At 42.2% G+C, this 21,561-nt stretch overlaps 1 protein-coding gene across 1 annotated transcript in view; it reads left to right on the top strand.

Moving 5' to 3' along the window:
• The window catches only part of TENM4 (teneurin transmembrane protein 4), a 404,484-nt gene that overhangs the window by 51,021 nt on the left and 331,902 nt on the right, over positions 1–21,561 (top strand). Inside the window, exons 2-3 of the mRNA XM_034073053.1 lie at positions 1,963–2,251; positions 6,443–6,712. Coding sequence (XP_033928944.1) covers positions 2,029–2,251; positions 6,443–6,712 — 493 coding nt within the window. The 5' untranslated portion in view covers positions 1,963–2,028. The remainder of the gene's footprint in view (positions 1–1,962; positions 2,252–6,442; positions 6,713–21,561) is intronic.

Here is a 21,561-nt window from a genome sequence, read left to right as displayed (position 1 = left end):
TGTGAACTTGGTTTGCTGCCATCACTGGAATGGATTGAGAGAGCATTAAGTGGATTTTTTTAGGTAGTGTCTTAATTTCCGGGAAGAGAGCCACAAAAACTATAGAAGTCTTTGGAACTGGGATTCTGTCGTTGCCAAGTTCATTTGGGAAGTTAAAGGGACAAAACCTGTCTTAGCAAAGTTAGAACTGCCAAAATAGGAGTTGGACCCCTTTTTCTTTACCCAGGTGCAGGTGTATTCAGAGCCATGCAGCAGCTCTTGCTGTCTCCTGTAGTCTCTCTTCATCTCATGAACTTGCTTAGTTATGCTTGTGCTAGAGAGCAAGTGAAAAATTAGTAATAAAATGCTGTTTTCAAGCTTCTGTATTAGTGTTATGATTTGTAGGTTATCAGAAACTGTGCAAAGAGTCTTCCATCAGGCTCACAGTTTTGACAGCCACAAATGCTGTTACACTACATCCCTCTAAACCAACCTGCATAGCTCACAGCACATCCATCCTCAACTACCGCACCATGGCTGCAACACAAACCCAGGGCACAGCTTCTGAGGCTGGGGTCTAAGAGTCATATTATTAGTGAGTTCAGGATTCAGCCTTTCGAGAGAGAAATGCCAACACAATGCAATTTGGTCCTTGCCAACACATTTCCATATGTATTTGCTATGAAAACAACCAAGAACTGATGGGTGTTTTCTGATCTTCTTCTCTGAGTACTGGCAATAAACAACAATACTATGGTACAGCATTTAGAGACTCGGTTTCTGTCCTTTAGTGGTCAGAAGGACTCAGTTCCCGAGAAAGTCAGCCTGTAATTGCAGATTTCACTGTATGGTTTGTGGGGTTTACCAGTATAAACCAGTTTAGACACTCAAAACCATATTTTAGCATCTTACTGCAAGTGACTGATTTTTTTCTTCTCGGTTTCTGCTGCATATAATAAAGTGAAAAGACAATTTCTTAACAATTTTGACAAAAATACTTTGAATATATGTTTTATTTCTGATATTTTTTTGTATTTGCTCTGTCTGCAAATCCATCTGTTTGCATACTGGTGCATATATATACTTTGGTTTTCCAACGGGCTTAAATCCCAGCTCATGCTGTTACATGAAGTAGAGCACTAGCATTTATTTACACTTTCTCAACTCTGCTTCAGTTCTAATATATTTCTAGCTTAGTAAAGATGAACCCTCTGAATAAGAAGACATTATCATCTGATTTCTGTTCATATCTCACCCCTGCATTCTTTTCTCTCTCCCTTCCCTTTTGCCTTCTTACACTGCCTCATTCTTTTATTCATTCATTCTGACCTCACAATCTATCTGTCGCTTTTAAAGCTAGAAGACAGTGTTTTTTCAACGTTCTCTGGCTGCCCAAATGGAGACATTTCAGCACATCCTGATTTCCCAGAGATTAGGTGACTGATGGATCAAATACGTGACTCCTGGAGGTGTCTGAATCACTTCCTGTGGAAAGAAGACAAGGAAAATCACAATCAGTTTCAAATCCCCAAGTGCGTGCCCAGTTCAGACAGATGCAGGTTGCCACTTGTATGTGTCCCGCTAGCTATGGCAACCATTAAATTAGTCACACATAACTGAGGCTTTCTTTTCACTGATAATTGTTCTAAGGAGGGTTCTCCTGCAGTTCATTAAGTTGCACCTCTTTTGTTCAGTGAAAGGGTGTATAAAGTAGGCACATTAGCCTTCCGGTGCCCAAAGATCCCACCTAGATCATTAAGGCTGGAAGTGGTTCTGGGCAACCTGATCTAGTTGAAGATGTCCTGTTCAATGCAGGGGGGTTGGACGAGATGAGCTTTGAAGGTCCCTTCCAACTCAAATTATTCAATGATTCTATGTCCCTGCTCATTGCAGGGATGTTGGACTTGATGACCTTTGAAGGTCCCTTCCAACCCAAACTACTGCATGATTCTATGATTCTATTTCTTTTCTTGTCTCTTCCAGGTTATTCCAATCTGACCACCACACAGACGTCGTTATTTTAATGTTGAATACTCAGACCAGGGTGCCATGGATGTAAAAGAAAGGAAGCCGTATCGATCTCTGACTCGGCGCCGTGACACTGAGCGCCGCTACACCAGCTCTTCAGCCGAAAGCGAGGACAGCAAGGTACCACAGAAGTCCTACAGCTCCAGCGAGACTCTGAAGGCTTATGATCAAGACTCCAGGTTGACCTACAGCAACAGGGTCAAAGACATGGTTCACCAGGAGGCTGATGAATTCTGCCGAGCAGGTGAGTCCATTTTAGCAGATGATGCTGCAAGTAGCATGAGTTAATCTGGGGTTGGGTGAGAGGCTACCTTTGAAGGACTCTGATCCCAAAAGGAAGATATAAGGAAAGAGAAGACAAAGGAACATCTTCATATATTGCACATACATGGGATGCGTGCAAACCAACGTCATTAAGCAGGGTACCACTAGTCTGTGAACATTAACATCTACTAAGTCACAATTTCTGTGCTTTAGTCTTTCTGCTTCCAACAGCCCTTTGCCACTTCTCAGTATGAGACCTGACCCTCTGTGCATGTGCTGCACACTACTGATATGATGTGCAAAGTCCCTGCCTGCTCAGGAGACCATTTCGCTATGTCATGAAGGAAGTCAGCAAGGATGACAAGGCAGAAGGCAATGAAGGGAAGAGTACCACTGTCCACACTGTCCACCTGGGCTACAGCAAAACCCAAGAAACATGGAGAAAGGAAGATGTAGATGAAAAATAACACCCTTGGCATTGTACATGGCCTGCAGGCCATCAATTTGAGATGGAAACATGCTTCAATATTAGAAGAGTGGGAAAGAACCATTTTTATGACTTACAGGAGTCAATTTAGTGAATTTGGGTCACAGTAGCTATGAAGATGTGGAGGTTCAAGGGTCAGCATGGGCTCCTCAGTCCTAAAAGAGATTCCAGATAGGCTCCTTTTTATTGCTGCCCTGATGTCAATGCAGTTATATTTTCACTGCTGCTGTTGCCTACGTGAGGCAGATTTCTGGCCCCTGCTCATCTCCATTTTCCTGTAGAGACACGAGTGTCTTAGTTCAGAAACCAAGCAGACCTTCACATAAATTATTTTTAGAAGTCTATCAAAAAAAGCACAAAGTGGCAAAGTGAGTCAAAGGAGTAGGCAGCATTCCAGACAATGAACATAAAATAGCTGACCCAGGCTTCTCCACACAGCTTGGAGAAGCTGATTGTCCAAAAGGAATACACATAACTGCCCTCGTTTAACTTGGGGGCTGCTTAATTTCACTCTTCAAACACCATGCACTTGTGGTTTTGGTGCAAGACTCATCTTGAAGGCACACACAAGCAAAATGACTTGCAGCAGTATCTTTGTGCACATGGTTTTGGTGTTTGTGTTTCAGTATAGCTGCAACAAGCAATAATAAACAAAAGGGCCAATAGGTGTTGTAAGTAAAATTTGGCATCATAAAAGGAGTTTTCCTCTTAGCAAATCTGAAATACTTCATCCTCACTAAGGAATCTGTAAAGTTATAAAGAAAAGGGAACCTTTTAGGCCGCTGAGTTTGCTCACTTCATACAATATATTCACTGTGCAAGATAGATGTGAATTAGCACAGGTCAGTGGTTTTCAACCTGAAGGTCTATGAGGGCGTGCAGGTCCACAGACTTCTCCAAAGCCCACAAAAGATAAATAAGATAAAGCCAGTCTATTGACAGGGAGTATAAATTTGCTGTAAACAAGTTCATATTTCCCTACGAGTTGTGTAGGGTACTAATAGTAAACACCACTGGTTTAAATGGCTGAAATTAATTGAGATTAAGATTAACCATGTCAGGGCACCAGTTCTGCTTCTGATTTATCACCCACAGATTCTTCAGTTTATAGTTTTCTCCCAGTTTATCCTCAAAACTGTCCTGAAGAGCTTTAGCAGACTCTGTGCCACATTTTCCACTGGCAGAAAGCCATGAATGCACCTCACTTTGTGGTGCTGCTTGGCCTCATGCCACCTGAAACCAAACCTCATTAGCCTGCTTGACATCAGCAAGGCAAAGTGAATTTTTCTCCTGCATTGGTTTGGGAGGCAGAAGGGGGGAAACATTTCAAATTGACCAAATAAATTCAGTAAATAAACAAGTCAGCATTAAAATGGTTTTAGCTCAAGTGAGAGGGCCAGCAAACGTGCAAGTCAGCACGGGAAAAAATAGACTAGATCTGAATTAAAAAGTCTCAGATATTTATTATCTTCCTTTTATTGACTTGAGTTCTTCCAGCTTAAAAGGCAACGGTGGGCATAGAATATGAAAATCGATGCATCTCCTGCTGTTTATGGCAAATAAATTTGATTTTCAGTTAATTGTAGCAGTCATTTTTCATAATTTATGAGCTGCTGTAACTGGAGAGCATCAGTCATGCTGCACATTGACGTGTCTGATGATGTGGCTTGTTTCACGGGAAGGTGGAACTTGCCATTGGTGACTCAAATACACAAGCAAAACCAGAAGATGACCTTTTAAAGTGCTCTGTGGAGGATGGCTGGAAAACTATCCTGGCCTTGCACAAAAGTCAAAACTGGAGCAGAGGAATGAGGTCTTTGGGGTGATACTGTTTCCTTGTGTTAATAACTTAGGTCAAGTTCATTTGCTACCTCATGCCATGGAGTGGCAGAGGACACTCTCTCAAACCACTCTGCAATCTAGTTAAATGGATTAATTTGCCACAAGCTTGCATTGTGCTTCCCAAGCAAGGCCCTGGGTTTTGATGGAGGTGTGAACCCTAAGCAACCTTATCTGTCCATTCTGTGTGAAAGCTTTAGTTTTGTTCAGTCAATTAAAAAGGTGTGAAGTTCACAAAAGCTTTATAGGGTTTGAGTATTATCAGCTGTAGGTCTGGAACCAGCTGAGCATTGGTTATTTCTTCCTGATGGCAGTTTTTTCTCTGAGCTTTACATGGAAATGTAGCTCCATTATTCATCTTCCATTCAAACACCTTCTCCCTGTTCTCTATGAGCTGCAAAGTCAACTAAATGAAAAAGTGTAGTAAAATAGCATCTACTTTAGGCCAGCTGGTCATTCAATGCATGTGTGCTATAATACAGACCTTCCCCACACAGCAAGGCTCAGGGAAAAGCCAGGGTGTTTCCTCAAGTGCTAAACCAGACTCTGGAAAAGTATAAATCTGACGGTTTCTATTGGATACACATTTTCCACTGTGTGATATTCAACATCACCAAACGGAAATGTGAGGAGAACCACAGGATTGTGTGGTTTTGGGAAGGGAGAGAATCATAACTCAGTTTTGGATACAACCTCAAGGTCCAGACCTGACAAACAGATGTCAATAATGAGTAGACATGAACTTCAGTGGTCAAATGTAGGTTTGAGTCCAAACCTTGCTAGAGATCTCATTTGGATTTGTCCCTATGCTGCAAACACTGCTCAGTTCCTTAATCCATCCCATCAACGCAGAGTGTAACAGGATCACGGGTGCGTTGTGCCATATAAATGCACAGAGCCGGTAAAGGCATTCAGGGGTGACCAAACCCTTTTAAAGACATTCAGGGCTGAAAAACAAAAGCATGCATTAATAAATAAATGTGGCTTAAAGTGGAGCTGCTCATTACTCTCCCCATTGTGCAATTTTCCAAAGTGTGATAATGTTTCAAGCTTTTTTTCACGTTGATTTGCTCTGATTTTGAAGTTCTGCAGGTAACTAGGCATGAACTCACTCAACAGTCACTCTTCAGGTTGTATTTTTAGTCAGTAATTACATGTATTCACAGCTAAATAACCTCTGCTGTGACTGTCAGAACGAACAGCTAAACTGAGTCAGGTGTGAGTGGTCAGCAAGGGGAAAGTGAGATTGCCAAAGGAAATTTAAATCCCCAGTATGTAATTTTGGGGGTTTCGATGAGCAGAATTCACTCGGATTTCCTATTGCAGTAGAGTTGCCAAGTGTATGGTAGGACTTTTGATCATTGCATGCCTCATTTTGCTTCTCTCCCGAGAAGATTACTTTTTGCCTCTCATAAATAATTCCACCATTTCTCCGTTTGTCTTTGCTTTCAAATGTGATGATTTCATTGAACATGCCCTGTGTTTTTGTCAGGTTCCAGAAGCAGGAATCCAGCTGATTTTTGGTCTTGGCATTGTCACTTGGTCTCGCACTAAGCAAGACCACAAAAGAAGGGAATCTGGTAGGATATTGTTCAGTCTTTGGTATGATTTATTCAAGGCCAGGTTGGGTGAGGCTTTGAGGGACCTGGTCTAGTGTAAGGTGTCCCTGCCTGTGGAGCTTTAAGGTCCTTTCCAACCCCAACCATTCTGTGATTCTATGACATATAGGGCACAGGAAATGCTGTGCCTCACTTGAAGACAGAGGCTGAATGATTCTGCCATTGACTTGTGTGATATAAACCCATCCCCTATTCAAAGTAATCAGATTGCTGTGTTTCCTCCCAGGAGCCAACTTCTCTTTGCGAGAGCTGGGTCTTGAAGATGTGACACCCACACATGGGACTTTGTACCGGACTGATATTGGGCTGCCGCACTGTGGCTACTCCATCAGCACCGGCTCAGATGCTGACACGGAGGCAGACGTGGTCATGTCACCCGAGCACCCTGTGAGGCTCTGGGGACGCAACACCAAGTCCGGACGCAGCTCCTGCTTGTCGAGCCGGGCCAACTCCAACCTCACCCTCACTGACACGGAGCATGAGAACACTGAAACTGGTAAGTGGTGACAGCGCATGTGATGTTAGCCTCAGGCTCTACTGGGGATGCCTCTTCTTACCACTCCACTTTAATCTTCCTTAGGTTTCGTGTTGGGTTTTATTAATCAGACTCAGTGAAAACACTCTCCTAATAGCCCCATGTCGTGGCCTTTTGTACTGTCCTACGGAGTGTTTGTTAATAAACTGCTGGATAAGATCCTGCTTATTTATCACAGCGACAGAGATCATTAAGTGGCTGTAATGCTCTCCCTGCTTTTTGTAGCGACCTTTCAGGCAAAAAAGCATTTAAATCTCCCCTCCTCTGGCCAATGCTGCTCTTATCTTTGCTACAGATTTTCGGGGCAGATAATTTCCTTCTTTTCCTTGCTGGTTCCTTGACAGGAGCCGTTTCATTTATGCAAATCAACTGACTGCTCTCTGAAGGAAAACGATGGTGAAATATTTTTAGAAGCCTCTTTCTTTGCATGAAATAAAAGCTGAAGGTCACAGATTTTTTATCTCTCTAACTTTGCGTCTCCAGCTGCGGGGACTCCTGCCTGCGTTTTGTAGGTCTGCGAACCTTTTGGTCAGCAGTTCTGCTAAGCAGTGTAGGAGAGGAGAGAGGGTTTTGATTCAATTGCAGCTTGACCTGGGAGTTCACACAGCCCTATATGCCTTTGCACCTTTAATTCAATTATGGCACAGCCTGCTTCTTAATATAGCCGCTGAGTACAAGTCATCAGGAGCTGGAGCTCAGCGCAGAAAGCTGATGTGAAATGACTGTGTTGCTTGTTCTCTTTATGCTTTTTGCCACAGTATTACAGTGACAAATGATGATAACTTTTCCTTGGGAAGCCGTGACATGGTGAGACATACACCACCCACATGATTTTATGTTTAACTCCCAACAAAATTACAGTAGAAGCTTAATAAGTTTCTGCTCGGAGATAATGATATATTAGGCAAAGTTCAAAGACAAACGGCCTTGCTGTTCAAAGGATGTACAGAAGAGCCTTTTTACATTATCTTTACAGTCGTTTTTTACTTAGTATAGTGTCTTCCAGGGTTGCACCCATTTGAACAGACAGACACTTGCTGCCAAGATGATATTGTTTTCCTGGCAAGCCTTGTGGCTGGATAAAAACCCAGAGGGATCATCACGGTCAATTAGAGTTTTGCACATTCCCAAGAAATGGCTAGAAAGCAAACCAAATGCAAACACCTTGGACATCCATCCCATTCGCCTGTATCTGAAGCTCTCTCTTGTGCTGTCCATGGTGGTGTATGAGCAGCTGTGATCCTATCCCATACATTTTTCTTTCCATGCCTACTAGGAAAAGTATTTTTCTTAAGAGGGAAGAATTACTTTAGCTGTTGGAGTCTTTAGCTCTGTTTTCCGTAATGCTATCTGTAAACGTGCAAATGCAACTTTGTACCTACAGATCACTTACAAATGAAATTACATTAGCAACAACACATTAGCAACAGCACAAGCCTTGAAAGGCTTTACTGAAAGTAAAAACAGAGGCAGTGGTACTGCTGTCAGGACTGAGACAACCTTCAATTCCTCTTCCCTTACATTCAATGACACGCTAACCATCTGTTGAACCACCATTTCATAACAATTAGAACAGGGAAGACAGAAAGGTGGAGAACATACGTGAAGGGTTTTTAGTGTTTTACAAATGTAGCAGGAGTTTCTTTGGGCCCAAGGCATTTGTATTCTTAGTTGTTGAGAGTTTGGAATAAGAAAGGCTAAATCATCCTAAAAAATGCAGTCTGTGTAGCATAAGTATAATCTAGAATGGTGATGTCCAGTATGTAGCTGTATTGTTTATATTGACAATAAAAGAGGTGGTGGAACTTGAGGGAAAATATGATCCAAACTATGTTGTTTGGAATCTTCACCTGGTGTGTAAACATCCCTGGGTAGATGTTAGAGACATCAGCCAGGTTCAGGTCAGGAAAACCTGCCCAGAGCTGAAAGACATCATTCCAATATAGGGATTGCAGTTGAAACAGTGTTATAAATGTATCCAAACAACAGTCCAAGGGGGGAAGAGAAGAAGGAATAAGGAAAAGTTGTAAATGCAAACAAACTGTGAGCATTTTTGGTTTGTAATTTGGCACAGATAAAGGTGTGAGAAACGTTTTCACACAAACCTCTCCCATCCTGAAACCTGCTGATGAAGCAAGTGAAGCCTGAGATCCTCGCAGAAGCTTGGTATAGCAAACACAAAGGTTGTTCTGCTTTTCCTCCTTCTACATGTAAGCAGTTACACTGGGCCCTCCACTATAGCTATACACAGGCTATTCTGAGAAATCCCAGATTTATAGGAGAAATGGTTTCAAGAAGACATGAAGTTTTGCTAATGGCAGCATAAAGTAACATAATGCTATGACTCAGTTTACAGGATACTTTTATTCGTCAATATTAATTGTTGACAGTATCGATAGAAGTTATAGCCTTTAGCTGAAGTCAATATGGAGCTTTATGAACCTGCCATCAATAGAAGATTTTATGGGGCCCATTAAACCAACTTTTCCAATGAAGTTTAACGTCAGCAATTTTTATGCTCTTCATTATTTATCCAAAATAAATAATCAGAATTTACTTCTGATGTTTGTAAATCCAAAGCTGTCAAAGCATGATTCTACCAAGACATTTATTGTTCTTCGAAAATGAGAGGTCCGGATCCCTTGAAAAGCAGGTTTGCTTTTATTTCAGGAGTAGTGATGCCTTGAAGGAACAGATACGCTGCTCACTAAGTGCAGCCACAATCCACCCCTCTGTCTTTAAGGAAACCGATGAAGTGCTCTGGTTCCATGGCATATTACAGTCCATAAATCACTTGTACAGGCAGCTGGCATGAAAAGCCATGCGCTGCTTTATCTAAACTATTCCCAGGCCTTCCAGGAAGTTGAATACTCTTACTAGGTTAAGAATTCGTTTTCACTGAAGAGTTAGGTTTAGTTATAACTCTGGCATTGCCCTAAGCTCAGATCCTGCACACCCAAACAGCACCGATGGCTTCTCTTCCATTGGGCAGTGTTTTTTGCTCAACCTGGATGGTCTCTTTGCTGAATAAGGGGACAGAGGGAACAACTCAAGTTACTGCACCTTGTCTGGGGATAATGCAATCACTCTCTGCTGCCAATGTAGCAGTCACTTCAAAGAAGTTATCCTGTAATATGACCATCTAAGTCAAGCTGATACTGTGAACTCCTATTAACAGTTCGGATCCACGCACAGGGAGGAGTTTGGTTCCTGGAAGAGTAGCAATGGTATTCGGAGAACCTCTTTCTTACACGAGATCATACTGTTTCTCAGTAAGACTGATTCAAGCGAAAGAAGTTCCTGAAGTGGGTGGTCATTTGGATCTGAGCCTGGAGTTAACTGGCATTACCTTAAGCAACCCTAAAGAGGTTTTGTACTGAGCCAGCAACTGCTTAATATAGACAAGAGCACAATGAAGGAGAAGAAGGTAATAGTCTTCCAGAAACTGAGTTACTTTGCAGCAGTTCAGTCACAAACTAATAGCAAAGTATTCATAAAGATACAAACTAGAAGTACTGCAAAAATACAGTGACACAGAATAATTTATGTTGGAAGGCATTGCTGAGGTCTCTGGTCCAATCTCCTGCTTACAGCAGGGATAACTGAGGTCAGATTGGGTTGCTCAGGGCCTTGTTCAGTTACACTGTGTGTATCTCCCAGGATGGAGAGGCCACCACCTCTATGTCCTGGTTCTGGTGCTGACCACACTTGTTGAGAACAGCTATTTTCCTAATAGGCAATCAGAATTTCCACTGCCACAACCGTCATCCACTCACTGAGCATCTCAGAGGACATTCTGACTCCATCTCCTGTATATCACAATACCTAAAAGAGTTACAGCAGTGAGGTCTCCCTTTAGCAACCTCTTTTATCAGCTGAACAAAGCCACCTAGGTCCTCTTCTCTTTGTAAGTAGTTTGTAGGCAGTTAGGGGCTGGAGGAGACAGTCAGAGCAACTCCAGTACTAGAAGTTTTTAAGTGCAAACTGGACAAATAGCTGCTGAGAATGGTCCATATTGAATGCTGTCTCTGTCAGCTGTACAAACCTCCCTCTTTTCCCCAGTTTCCATAGTCTGTAGCATTGCTGTGCTTTCTTTGACTTCAGGGCCATGGTCAGACTGGGCTTTGAGCACCTTACACTCTCGTGCTGATGTACAGGTAGACAGTGTTAGTGTGTAAGCACCTATGACTATTTCCTTTAGGTCTATAAGGGAGATCTTGCACCAGACTCACCCAAACTGTTATGAATCATGCTGGCAGTCCCCACATAGATCCAAACACAAAAGATTGGCAGGAAATGTAGGTATTCCCATACAGAATCCCTTCCCACAAAGAAAACAACCAACCAACCGACTTCTTTTTTCCCTACATTCAATGTGATAAAAAGCTTGTTTAACTTTCACCTATGCCTAAATAGCTATGGCAAACTAAGGATTCACTTTAGTTTTAACCTGGGCTTAGTGTTAATGTCCACTAAGGTACATAATTGGTTAAATATGAGAAAGAACAGGAGAGAGGGGGAGCAGTTTTCTTCATTAGCAGGACAAGTCAGCAGTGATTTATGCTGTGTACATGTGCAGAGTGGAGCTGATGTTTCTCTCTGTCATCATCTCTTCTTGGGAAGAATGTGGGCAGTATCAAGAGACTAGAAGGATCTCACAGGCAGGATGAATAACATCAGATGGCTCGAGACAGTTCAACCAAGCTGGAGATGCTCAATTGTAATATATTGTGTAAAGAAATTCTTGCAGCACAAGTGTTGCTGAAGTGTGGGCATTTTCTTATCTAGTGGACTGAGACATCAGTAGACATGAGCTAAAATTCCAGTTCTAACCACCCTGGAAGCCAAAACTCAAGCTGCAGGACCCTTGCTGTCAAATTGTGCTGTGTTGCTTCTTTCCATCTTCACCATTCAGCATAGGAAACATCCTGCAAACAATTCTGCATGCGTTTCATGTGTTCAGAGAGGGTGAGAATGGCTCTGCTGGACTCAAATCTCCCATTTAACAATGAAGTGGATGCAGGTACAATCAGCCCCAACTCTCCCACCATGCATTTGTTGGTCACCTCTGTTTCGGAAGAGCAGTTCAATCTCAAGGTTCATTTGTCTTTGGCTTCACCTCTGAAATCACCAGTTGGGGCCAAAAGTGGTATGGTGACTATAGCAATACAGACACTTACTCACTGGTGACAAGATTAAGAGCACCAATTCATTTTACTTTGCTGGACCCATATCCTACAGAGAGGAATAATTTTTCTTTTAGTCACTACTGTTCAGGGATGCATTTAAATGAGTTTTAAAACTGTTAAGCAAACAACCAGCCCAATATAGAAACCATTCTCCAAGCCTTACCAACCTCACCAGAAAGGCAGTGGATACACTGTGGCTAACTTTTGCTTTCCCATCAAATAAATTGCCTCATAGGCTTTTTAGCTGAAAGCATACTGGCAACCAGGATAGCTCTGCCTGCTCTAACATCACAGAACCAACCCTGAGCCATTTTAATTGGCATAATACATGATTTAAAGAGCATTTCTTGAAGTAACTGCCACACTTTCTGCTTCCACACTGCTTAAGCCATTTACTGCTGCTGGAAAGAGTGCTTAAGAAACTGCATAGGAAATTAGGACTCAATAGAATTGAATGCTTAGAGAAGATATTTGGAAACACAGGGGTACATTAGAGCAGGAAATGATGAAAGACAAGTCTTTCAAACAAGGAACACCAAAGAAATTATATCATATTATTTCTCTTGGGTAGTTAAAAATCTAACTAATGAGTGAAACTCATTCAGTGGTGTCTGATACAGACCTCATTGAAGCCTATGAATTCTCCTGTTGCCATCAGCAGTCTTAGATCATGTACTAAGTGTATGGTGGTGAGCAGGTCCTAGGTGTATGGCAGTAAGTGTTTTTGCTAAGCAGTCAGCATGCCAGAGTGGTGTAAATCCCAGTACTCTTGGTTAACTACACCACAACATGCTGTTTGCCACTTGATTTCTTGCATCCATTTTGACTTCTTATGAAATCAGAAAGCGGGTTCAATGATCAAGCCACATGGTCCAGAGTTTCATCAGCTTCTTCCAAATATTTTCTCTTCTTACAATAGCTAGGGAAGCTCTAGGCAAACAGTAATTATTCCAGTGTTTTTCTCTTCTTCCCTTCAGTTGTTGAGAGCTCATCTGCTAACGTTGCCTATACTTGCTACCAAGGGCCCTGTAAGGTTTGCCTAAATAGCTCTGACCCCTCTGCATAGGAAGGGTTTTTACTCAGTTTTCTTTACATCCCCCTTCCTGTTGTCCAAATCGTGCTGACCCAAATCACTAGCCCAAAGTACAATGTAATATATCAGTGCAATTAGCAGTGTCAGAAGTACTGTGTAATCTTAGCATTACAAATGAGTTGTTCATATCCCAGTTGATAATCCATGGTGACTTTTTATTACCATGTTTTGATGAGTAATTTCCTTTCAAGGCTTCATATATTCCTTTGTTAATATTATTACTGTGGTTGCAGCAGCATCATCTATTTTTTTATCCCTTTGAATTAAATATTGCCTTATAAAGTACTTCCAGTAAATGAGTGTACGCTTCAGACATGCTTCTTCTGCAAACCATGTAGGTAAAAATGTGATACTCATGCTCTGGAGAATTCAGAAAGGAGAGTTGTTTCCCCAAAACACACATCCTTCACAATAAATTAAAAGCAAAAGGAATGTGCTGTGGGTTATACTTTATTCTGTTTCCCTGATGCCTTTTGAGTAGGGGAAGACAAGTATAAATTGGAATTACCCGGTCAAGATCAGGCATCTGCTGGCTGTCATCTTTCACTTGCCTCCTATCAGTTGTAACCTTAATATTAACAAGATGTTTCAGCTTGAAGTAAAAATTAGCCAGAACGCTGTACCGTTAAAGATCCATCATCATCTGCAGAAGTTAGTGAAGAACTACAAAGATGAGTAGCAGATCCAGAAGGGAATTTTCACTAATCCCTTTTCTTGTTTGAGCTCCTCAAAACTCTTACACTGCTCCATTCCACATAGGATTTGCAAGAAATTCTCCATTTTAACAGTACCTGGGATATTGCAGTCTACTGAAACCACCTTATAGAGGTGTTCAGAGACTTGGTGATCACTTGAAATGTGAAGGTCAGGGGAAGGAATGTGCCTTCAGGCTCTCCAACCATAAAGATACTAATATTCCTACGAAGAATATTAGTCCTAAAAAGGAGACTTGAGGTACATGACCATCCCAAATGCTACATTCTCCTCTGAAAAATGGTTCCCTTGAAGGCTGTTACATCTTCCTTACTTGTGATCCTGCTTTCTAACCACTGACATTCTTGATGATGGATTCCTCATATATTCTGTCCTCTTATAGTCTTTGTCCTTTTTAGATATTAGCCCTGGGACACATCTTGAAAGTGAAAAGGTGAGGAACCACCTCCCTTCTTCACCAAATTGATAGGGTTGGGGCAACAGACCCTTAATCTGCCTCCATATTCAGCCACTGGGTGTAAAGTAGCCCTTCAGATGAAGATGCCGCTGTCTGTCATGCAGGATTCAACCCTCTTGAGATCTGATCACCCCTTTGTTAGCATCTATTTCACCCCAGGGACCTAAAAGGAGCCAGTGGCATCCGTGCTCCCAATGTTGGAGGTGAAGTTACATGGGATTAATCCAGATTTAGTATTTCAGTTGCTGTGTTAGTGATCAGTATCTTGATTTTGCTCCACATTGAAAGAATTCCCACTAATTTCTAGGGCTAATCTATCTCATCCCTGGCCTCTTTGCCTCTAAAGGAAAAGAAGCCTTTACATTTTCTTCTTTTATTATTTTTATTCCCATATGGTAGGTCCTATAGAAAATGTATTTTCTGTATTACTGTAATCTATGTCTGAAAGGATGTTGACATTAAAACCCTTCTCAATGCTATTCTGCTGTAATGAACTGCAGTTCAATATAGGTTAGTGTGTAGGTTTCACATTATTATTATTGTGATGATGGTGAAATCATTAAGCAAGGAAAAAATGCCCAAACTCTAGAAACTCATTAATAGCCTGGATATGGGGGGAGAGGGCATGTAGAAGCGACATTAACAGGTAAGAATTTGCTGTTCTTTTCAATGATGCTGTTAATTTTTGTCCTTTCCTTCTCCTCCATAAACTGTCTTGTCATGGAGATTTCTTTTAAAGGAAAATAATTGCATTTATTAATATTGCTGGTGAGCTGCCAAGTATTCTGGAAGTAAATCTGTGCATTTTTTATACTATTTCTGAGTACCACAAATAACTTCTTTCCATGTGAAACATCCTAAGGGGAATAGAGCTAGGTTCAGTAGTGTAAGACCTATTGCTCTTTTGATAGCAATACTTGACTTCCAGCCTGGTTTTGGGGTGAGATTTGTGTGTCATTGCCAATGGGGAATGGCTAATGCCATGGAGTGAGGGTTATGGTCAGGGCACTGAGGGCCATCAGAGCTGGCATGGACATCAGTGCTTGGGTCAGCATGGACCTGCAGCTTGATGGTCAATTGAAGCCCTCCTGGGATAGGTTCAGGATAAACATCACAAAGAAGAGCAAAGGATTTAGAGGGGACAATAAATTCAGACAATGAAAAGGTGATGGGTAAGGGCTCAAAATGATCTGATATCAATCCCTGTGGTCAAAGAACCCCAGCCTTGCAGAGTTAAGCTTGAAGGTTAAACACAGCCTAGGGATCCAAAGCTTATCTTCCCTTTGCCTTTCCTGCTTTTTCTGATTCATCCTGGATTTGTAGAGGGGTTACACCAACATACAAATGGACAGAGTGTATTATTACACCATCCCAGCCTTTCATAGAAGCACAGCATTATTTCCTGCTCAAGGAAAAGGTGTACCAGTCTGGCATTTCCAGATACATGTCTGTATTTCTAATTCCCATTTGGACCACCACATCCACTTCTACATCCAGACTGTTAGTTCACATCTGGTCTGGTCTCTTCCAATGCCCCTTGAGGCATCTGGCTTTTCTTTTTCAGTGAAGATGTGTCTCCACCCATAAGCAAGAACAAAGGGAGAGCAAAATGCATGTTGGTTTTTCTACCCATGCCCAGAAGTGCGTGCTGAGCTCCAAATAAAGGAAAGCGCAGTTTCTGCCATGAGAATTTTGTTCATTAAAATCTCATTGCTTTATTTCTCAGAGGCTTTTGATTCACTTTTAGCAAAAATGCCATTTTATTCAGTTGAGGGCAGTGATTGAAAATGCAGCTCTGCCCTAATTCTGCAAAGTTTCCCGTGCTGTTTTGAACTGCCCCTAAAAACTTCCATTCTAGGCTCTAAGTTTTGTCCATCCCAAGACAGCTCATTTGGAAAAAGGTACATAAAGAGGAAACAATAATTCCTATCTGGTGTTCACATAGATTAAACATTTTACAAACTCATTTCATTCAATAAAAAGTCTTTGCCATTAATAACTAAGTTATACAAAGATATTTAGGGAGCAGCCGTTATGGGACTCGGAGAAGGGCTCATTTTGGGCGAGCAGCTCAAGAGATTTAATCCATGGCTCTCCTACAGACAGTGCTTAACCTTGGCTGTCTCACTTCATTTCTCTTTCCTTATCTCAGTTCCCTTTGTACAAAGGAGGGTGTTCTTTCTATTTATTTCTCTACCCCCTTTTAAGCTGTGAACCCAAATATTTTCTCATCAAACATAAACAGACAAAGCAGCTCTACACCAGTTCAACCCAGTAATATATCTAAGTGAATTTTCAGCCCTGAAGCATGTAAAATATTGGCTTCAGCAGCCCCTCAAACAGGCACTGAATATACTGGGGGCTGAAAAAGACCTGCTTCCTGTTGTTGCTATTGCTGCCAGGGCTTTGAGACAGTGAGCGTCAAACAGTGCAGCATAAGCCATTATACAAAAACCTCTCCTGGAGATCATAAGAGCTTCCTGGGTCCTCTGATGGTCACAGGTGCCCAGGGCACTTGCTGAACACAGTGTGAAAAGCACTGAAATGTGTCTTTCTCCTGCTGCAGCACCCAGGCAAGTGGCTGTTTTCGCCTCCTGCAGCTCTCTCTGTAGGCGAGACCTTTTCATGCTGAGCACAGCCCTCTTCTTGCTGCTGTATTTAATGACCCCCTGAAGTGCTACAGGGCTTCCAGAGCCAACTTCAGTGGTGGCTAACTCAGAAGCAAACTGCTTCATCAAAATGACAGCTTTCTGCTGCATTCAGAGATACGTGCTTTGATTTCTGCCCTGGTTTGGTCGCTTTGTAGTGGGGGAGATAGATAGAAATGTTACCTTTATTGTTTAAGTTAAATACATGTCTTCTTTTAATGGAGAAGTGGTTTAAACAAAATGGGAATTTATGGCAGCCTCGACAAAGGCTTCAGATCAGAATAATCTGTTAGAGACTTTTAAATAGTATTTAGATCATTTACAAGCAGCTATGTCAAAGTCTTAAGGAAAATCAAAGCAAGGATTGGCTGCAGGCTATGAAGAAGAACCCAGAGCGGGTCTGTGGAAATGCCAGATGAGCTCCTGAAAGCAATTGAGTCTTTTGCAGGTGGGAATCTTTTGCAGGTGGGAAGGGAATCTTTTTTCACATTATCAAAGTAGCTCAATGAGCATGTGCAGAAGTTGAAAAGGAGGAGAGAGGAATATCTGCATGAATAAAACCAGAGACAAGACCTAATAAACTGAAAAGCAGTAGGCTGAGATGAGCTCTTAGGCAGAAGCTGTTCCCTGTGAGGGTGCTGAGGCGCTGGCACAGGGTGCCCAGAGAAGCTGTGGCTGCCCCATCCCTGGCAGTGCTCAAGGCCAGGTTGGACACAGGGGCTTGGAGCAGCTGCTCCAGTGGAAGGGGTCCCTACCCATGGCAGGGGTTGTAACTGGATGAGCTTTAAGGTCCCTTCCAACCCAAACCAGTCTGGTATTCTGTGATTTTAATCCTTTCTCCATGACAGGGTGTCAGCACACAGAGCTCTGAGTTCACAGATCCCATGTGACCACTGCTGTCCCACAGAGAACAGTTTGACCCATGGCAGAGTAGCAGAAATCCCACCCAATAGAAGAGCTTCCTGATTTGGCTCAAATAAGAGCCAGTGGCTGAGGGTGGGATAACAGAAATACCCTAGGAGCTATTTAAGCCAGCACTGGCAGCCAGGAAGAATCACTGCCGAGCTCTCTTAGAAATGCACCTCTGTTCCAGTTCCCCAGCGACAGCTAGCGCTGTCTTTGCTAACACCAGCTCATTTTCCGTGCAAGACTTATTTTCTTCTCCTATCTCCAGCAGGTTCAAGTGCTTTTATTACACTCGGTTCAGGAGGAGGGGGGTAAAATTACGACTGAATTCCAGTTTCCATTTAAATGCAGCTTCTTGTGAATTCCAAATAAATGAAAAACAACCCCTCTCCCTCCAAAAAATTCCAGCAATCATGTGCTGAATAAGAAATCTGTTGTTCACCATTTTCTCTTCATAAAAAATGTAAAAAGTAGGAATCTGAATAAATGCATGCTAAACTATATAATTGCCGAAATAAATATGTATAGATATAGGATATTCTTTGATTTAGCATAAAGCAGCAAATTATACCAATCAGCGAGAATCAACCAGTTTTAGAAGAAAATAACTGAAAAGCACACATGCAAAACAAGATTAAAACTGATTATTTAACTCAGGGTTCTCGTTTTGCTGGTTTAAGCCATTATTACGTTTTAGCTGCCATGAACAGCTTAGGGGCAATGATTTATCCCTCTCATATAACATAAGGAACGTGGATGGACCAAGCCTCTATCTCTAGATGGGTTCTTCATTTCATTCTAGTTGGTTTACGTGTTTGAAATAGGCCATTGTCAATCCTCAGCTGAAAGAGTGGGAATCTGGAATCCCACAAAATATCTCCAAGATGCTTTTCCTTTTGGGAGCCTTAGGATGGAAATTAAATTGAGACTCAAATGCAGCCCCAGAGCCAGGCTGCAATGCTGATTCCCCAGGAACCTGGGGGCTGGAAAAGCAGCCGTCGCCCCATATTAGAGCATGAAGGGAAATGTACCCCTCTCTCTTAGGTACCACAGCGTTGGATAATTACATTCCACTTAACAAAATTCCCTTTGCACGTGCAGCTGGACGAGGTGTTTCTCCTCCATTAAATTGCTCTGTTTTGCTGCTGTGCTCTACCGAGCAGCTGTTAATGTTCCGCCCCAGAGGTGTCTGCAGTTCAGTGATGGGTGAAATGATTAAGGCTAGCAAGGCACTTGATCATTTGGAATGAAAGGTGCTACATAAACATACCCCATTAGTTTTATTAATGCTCAACAAAGCAAACTTTACCTGTAGCTGGTTCTACTCCTCCTCCTCATTTAATATGTGTTCCCTCTTGGTGACATGATGGGTAAATGCAATGCATGTGTAGTTTGCCTGATGCATCCTTCAGCTTTCCCTAAAGAAGCCTGCTTCCCAGACTGATGACATGAGCCATGCTATGCTGAGGGACTGCCACGAAATGAGTGCTGTGTTTGTAGAAGTCTGAAGGAGTGTTAATCTTGGGCCACTTCTCAGGAAAAGGAAGGGAATGACCTTGGGCATTGCAGACACTTCCCCTGGTGTCAGAAGAGTAGAAAACTTGGCATGGGATCAGTCTACAAAACAAGAATAGGGACAGGGCTTTTAGGAATGCCTCCTGATGGAGCTATAGAGAAAACAGGTCTTTTTAGGCAAATCAGGCTTCAGTCTTTCAGCATGTTAGCAGTGTGGTTGATAAGGAGAGGGTTATTTGCATGTTTGCAAGGTGCTGACTTCTGCATGGCATTGGCTCAAGCATCTAGATAGTTTGACATAGACCTTTATGCAAACAGAATATAGATGTATGCATTTGTAAATTATATGTCTAAACCATGTAATATGTGATACACAGAAGGTGGACAAATGTGTTCTCCTTGCCCCCTCTGAAATCACAGTGTCCCTCAGCCCTACCTGCATGTGTTTGGCTGTTGACTGTCCGTCAAGTGTGGTTTCCCCTGTGGATAGTCCTTGCCATTCTATCTGCATACGATCCCTTCTGCTGGTATGCTCTCTGCCCTCAAATCATGACAAGTTTTCCTTCTTTGGTTGTTTTCCTTCTGTTGGGGCTGTGAATGGAGACAGCAGAAAGCAGAGATCAACTCTCAAAAACTCCATGGTTCCTATTAAGGCTGAATGGGATATTTTCATGACTCCCTTTGCTGGGGGTCATGCCTGTTTGTGGAGGGGTATCTTCTTTCATGTGAGCTGGTAGCAAATAGGCTGGTTCCCACATGAATTTTGGGTTATGACCCCTCTTTCTGCTCATGTTAGACCTTGGGATTTGCATAAACTGAAGCAGAGCTCTGATGAAACATTAGTGGTCAGTCCTACCCCTCTTGCATAAATGGATGAATCAGATTCTTATTTGGTCAAAAATTAACAATGTTTAGACCAAAGAAAGAGGGGAAAGGGTGGAAAAGAAAGATAGTGCTACATTAATTGTTGGATTGAGTTTCTGGAGCCAAAGGGGAGGTATTTGGGCTTTAGGTATTAGAACTCAGTATGATGCTTTTCAACATTTAGTAGTTATCAGATGGAAAACTTAAAATCACAGTTGATAATGTGCATGGAATCTAAAACTAGATAGAATAGTAAAGCAACACAAATAAAAAGCTGTAAGAACAGGGCCTAAAAGGGCACAGTAGAACACAGGCGGATGCAATGATCTACAGCTGTATGGCAGTGGAAAGCTATTGTATGCAGCAGGATGACAGCCTGGAGGTCTTGGCTCTGTAAGTGTCATGGGGTTGGGGAAAGAAGCCTCTCAGCAGCATCTCTTGGTGTCTTTCAGCTCAGGTCCAGATGTCCTGCTGGAAGATAAACAAAAGGAACAGGACAACTGGGTGAAAGCAGCTGTGATATAGAAGAGTTGAAACTCATTTCTCTCTGTAAGCAGCATGACTATGGAAAAGATCAGTTTCCAAAGGTGTATTTGAGAAGGGATTAGTGCTTTTTTCTAGGGAGATGTTTTACCATCTCAGAGCAGAAGCTTTTCTTTTTGGATACTTTTAGGAAGAGCCATGGTCTGGCCCCTGAAGCAAATGCAGCTCCCAAGTGTTTTTATCTCAGTGAGTGGTATGGAGGTTTGTATTCTCAGCATCAGGTTATGGTTGGTCCCACATGAGTACAAAGGGTAAGAGAAGACATTCAGGAAGTGTTCCCAAAGACACCTACCATCTATTATTGCCCCTAAGCAGTACTCCAACGGATTCATGTGCCCATAGACAGTGATGAACCGAGTCCTTAACCTTCTTTTACTTCTTTTCTGCTGGAGTGTCTCACTGTAAGTAATGCTTTCCAAACCTTGAACGCTCTCATGAGCCATGCCCTGTTTATCACTGTCCTCCCTGAATTGGGTTTGTTTAATTCATTCTTGCCTTTGTCTCAAGCCTTTGCAAATACATTTGCGTCCTTCAAGAGAAGAATGTCCAGACCATAGCTGAGATGGGGAGAGGTCAATACCTCTTTTCCTCAGCAGACACAGAGAGCAGATAGATTCTGCAGAGGAATCATTCGGATGCTTTCCTGGAGAAACTACTAAAAGAATCTCTCCCAGAGCTGCTTCACAGATTGATGTCTTATCAATGGTGGCATGTGGGGGTTGAGAGGATAGGAGGGACAGATGGTCCATAAGGTTCCTTTGAGCTACAGCCAGACTCAAAGAAGAAAAAGGGAAGATTGGTGGATTTCTGGAAGAGCTTATTTCCTCCTTGGACTTGAACAGGGTGTTGAAATTCATCCAAAAGACTCTGTAAAGCCTTTT

The sequence above is a fragment of the Melopsittacus undulatus genome, chromosome 2 (genome assembly GCF_012275295.1).
Source record: "Melopsittacus undulatus isolate bMelUnd1 chromosome 2, bMelUnd1.mat.Z, whole genome shotgun sequence".
NCBI classification, from domain to species: Eukaryota; Metazoa; Chordata; class Aves; order Psittaciformes; family Psittaculidae; genus Melopsittacus; species Melopsittacus undulatus.
Note: the sequence above shows the minus strand (reverse complement) of the source record. Positions and strands in the feature narration are given on the sequence as shown.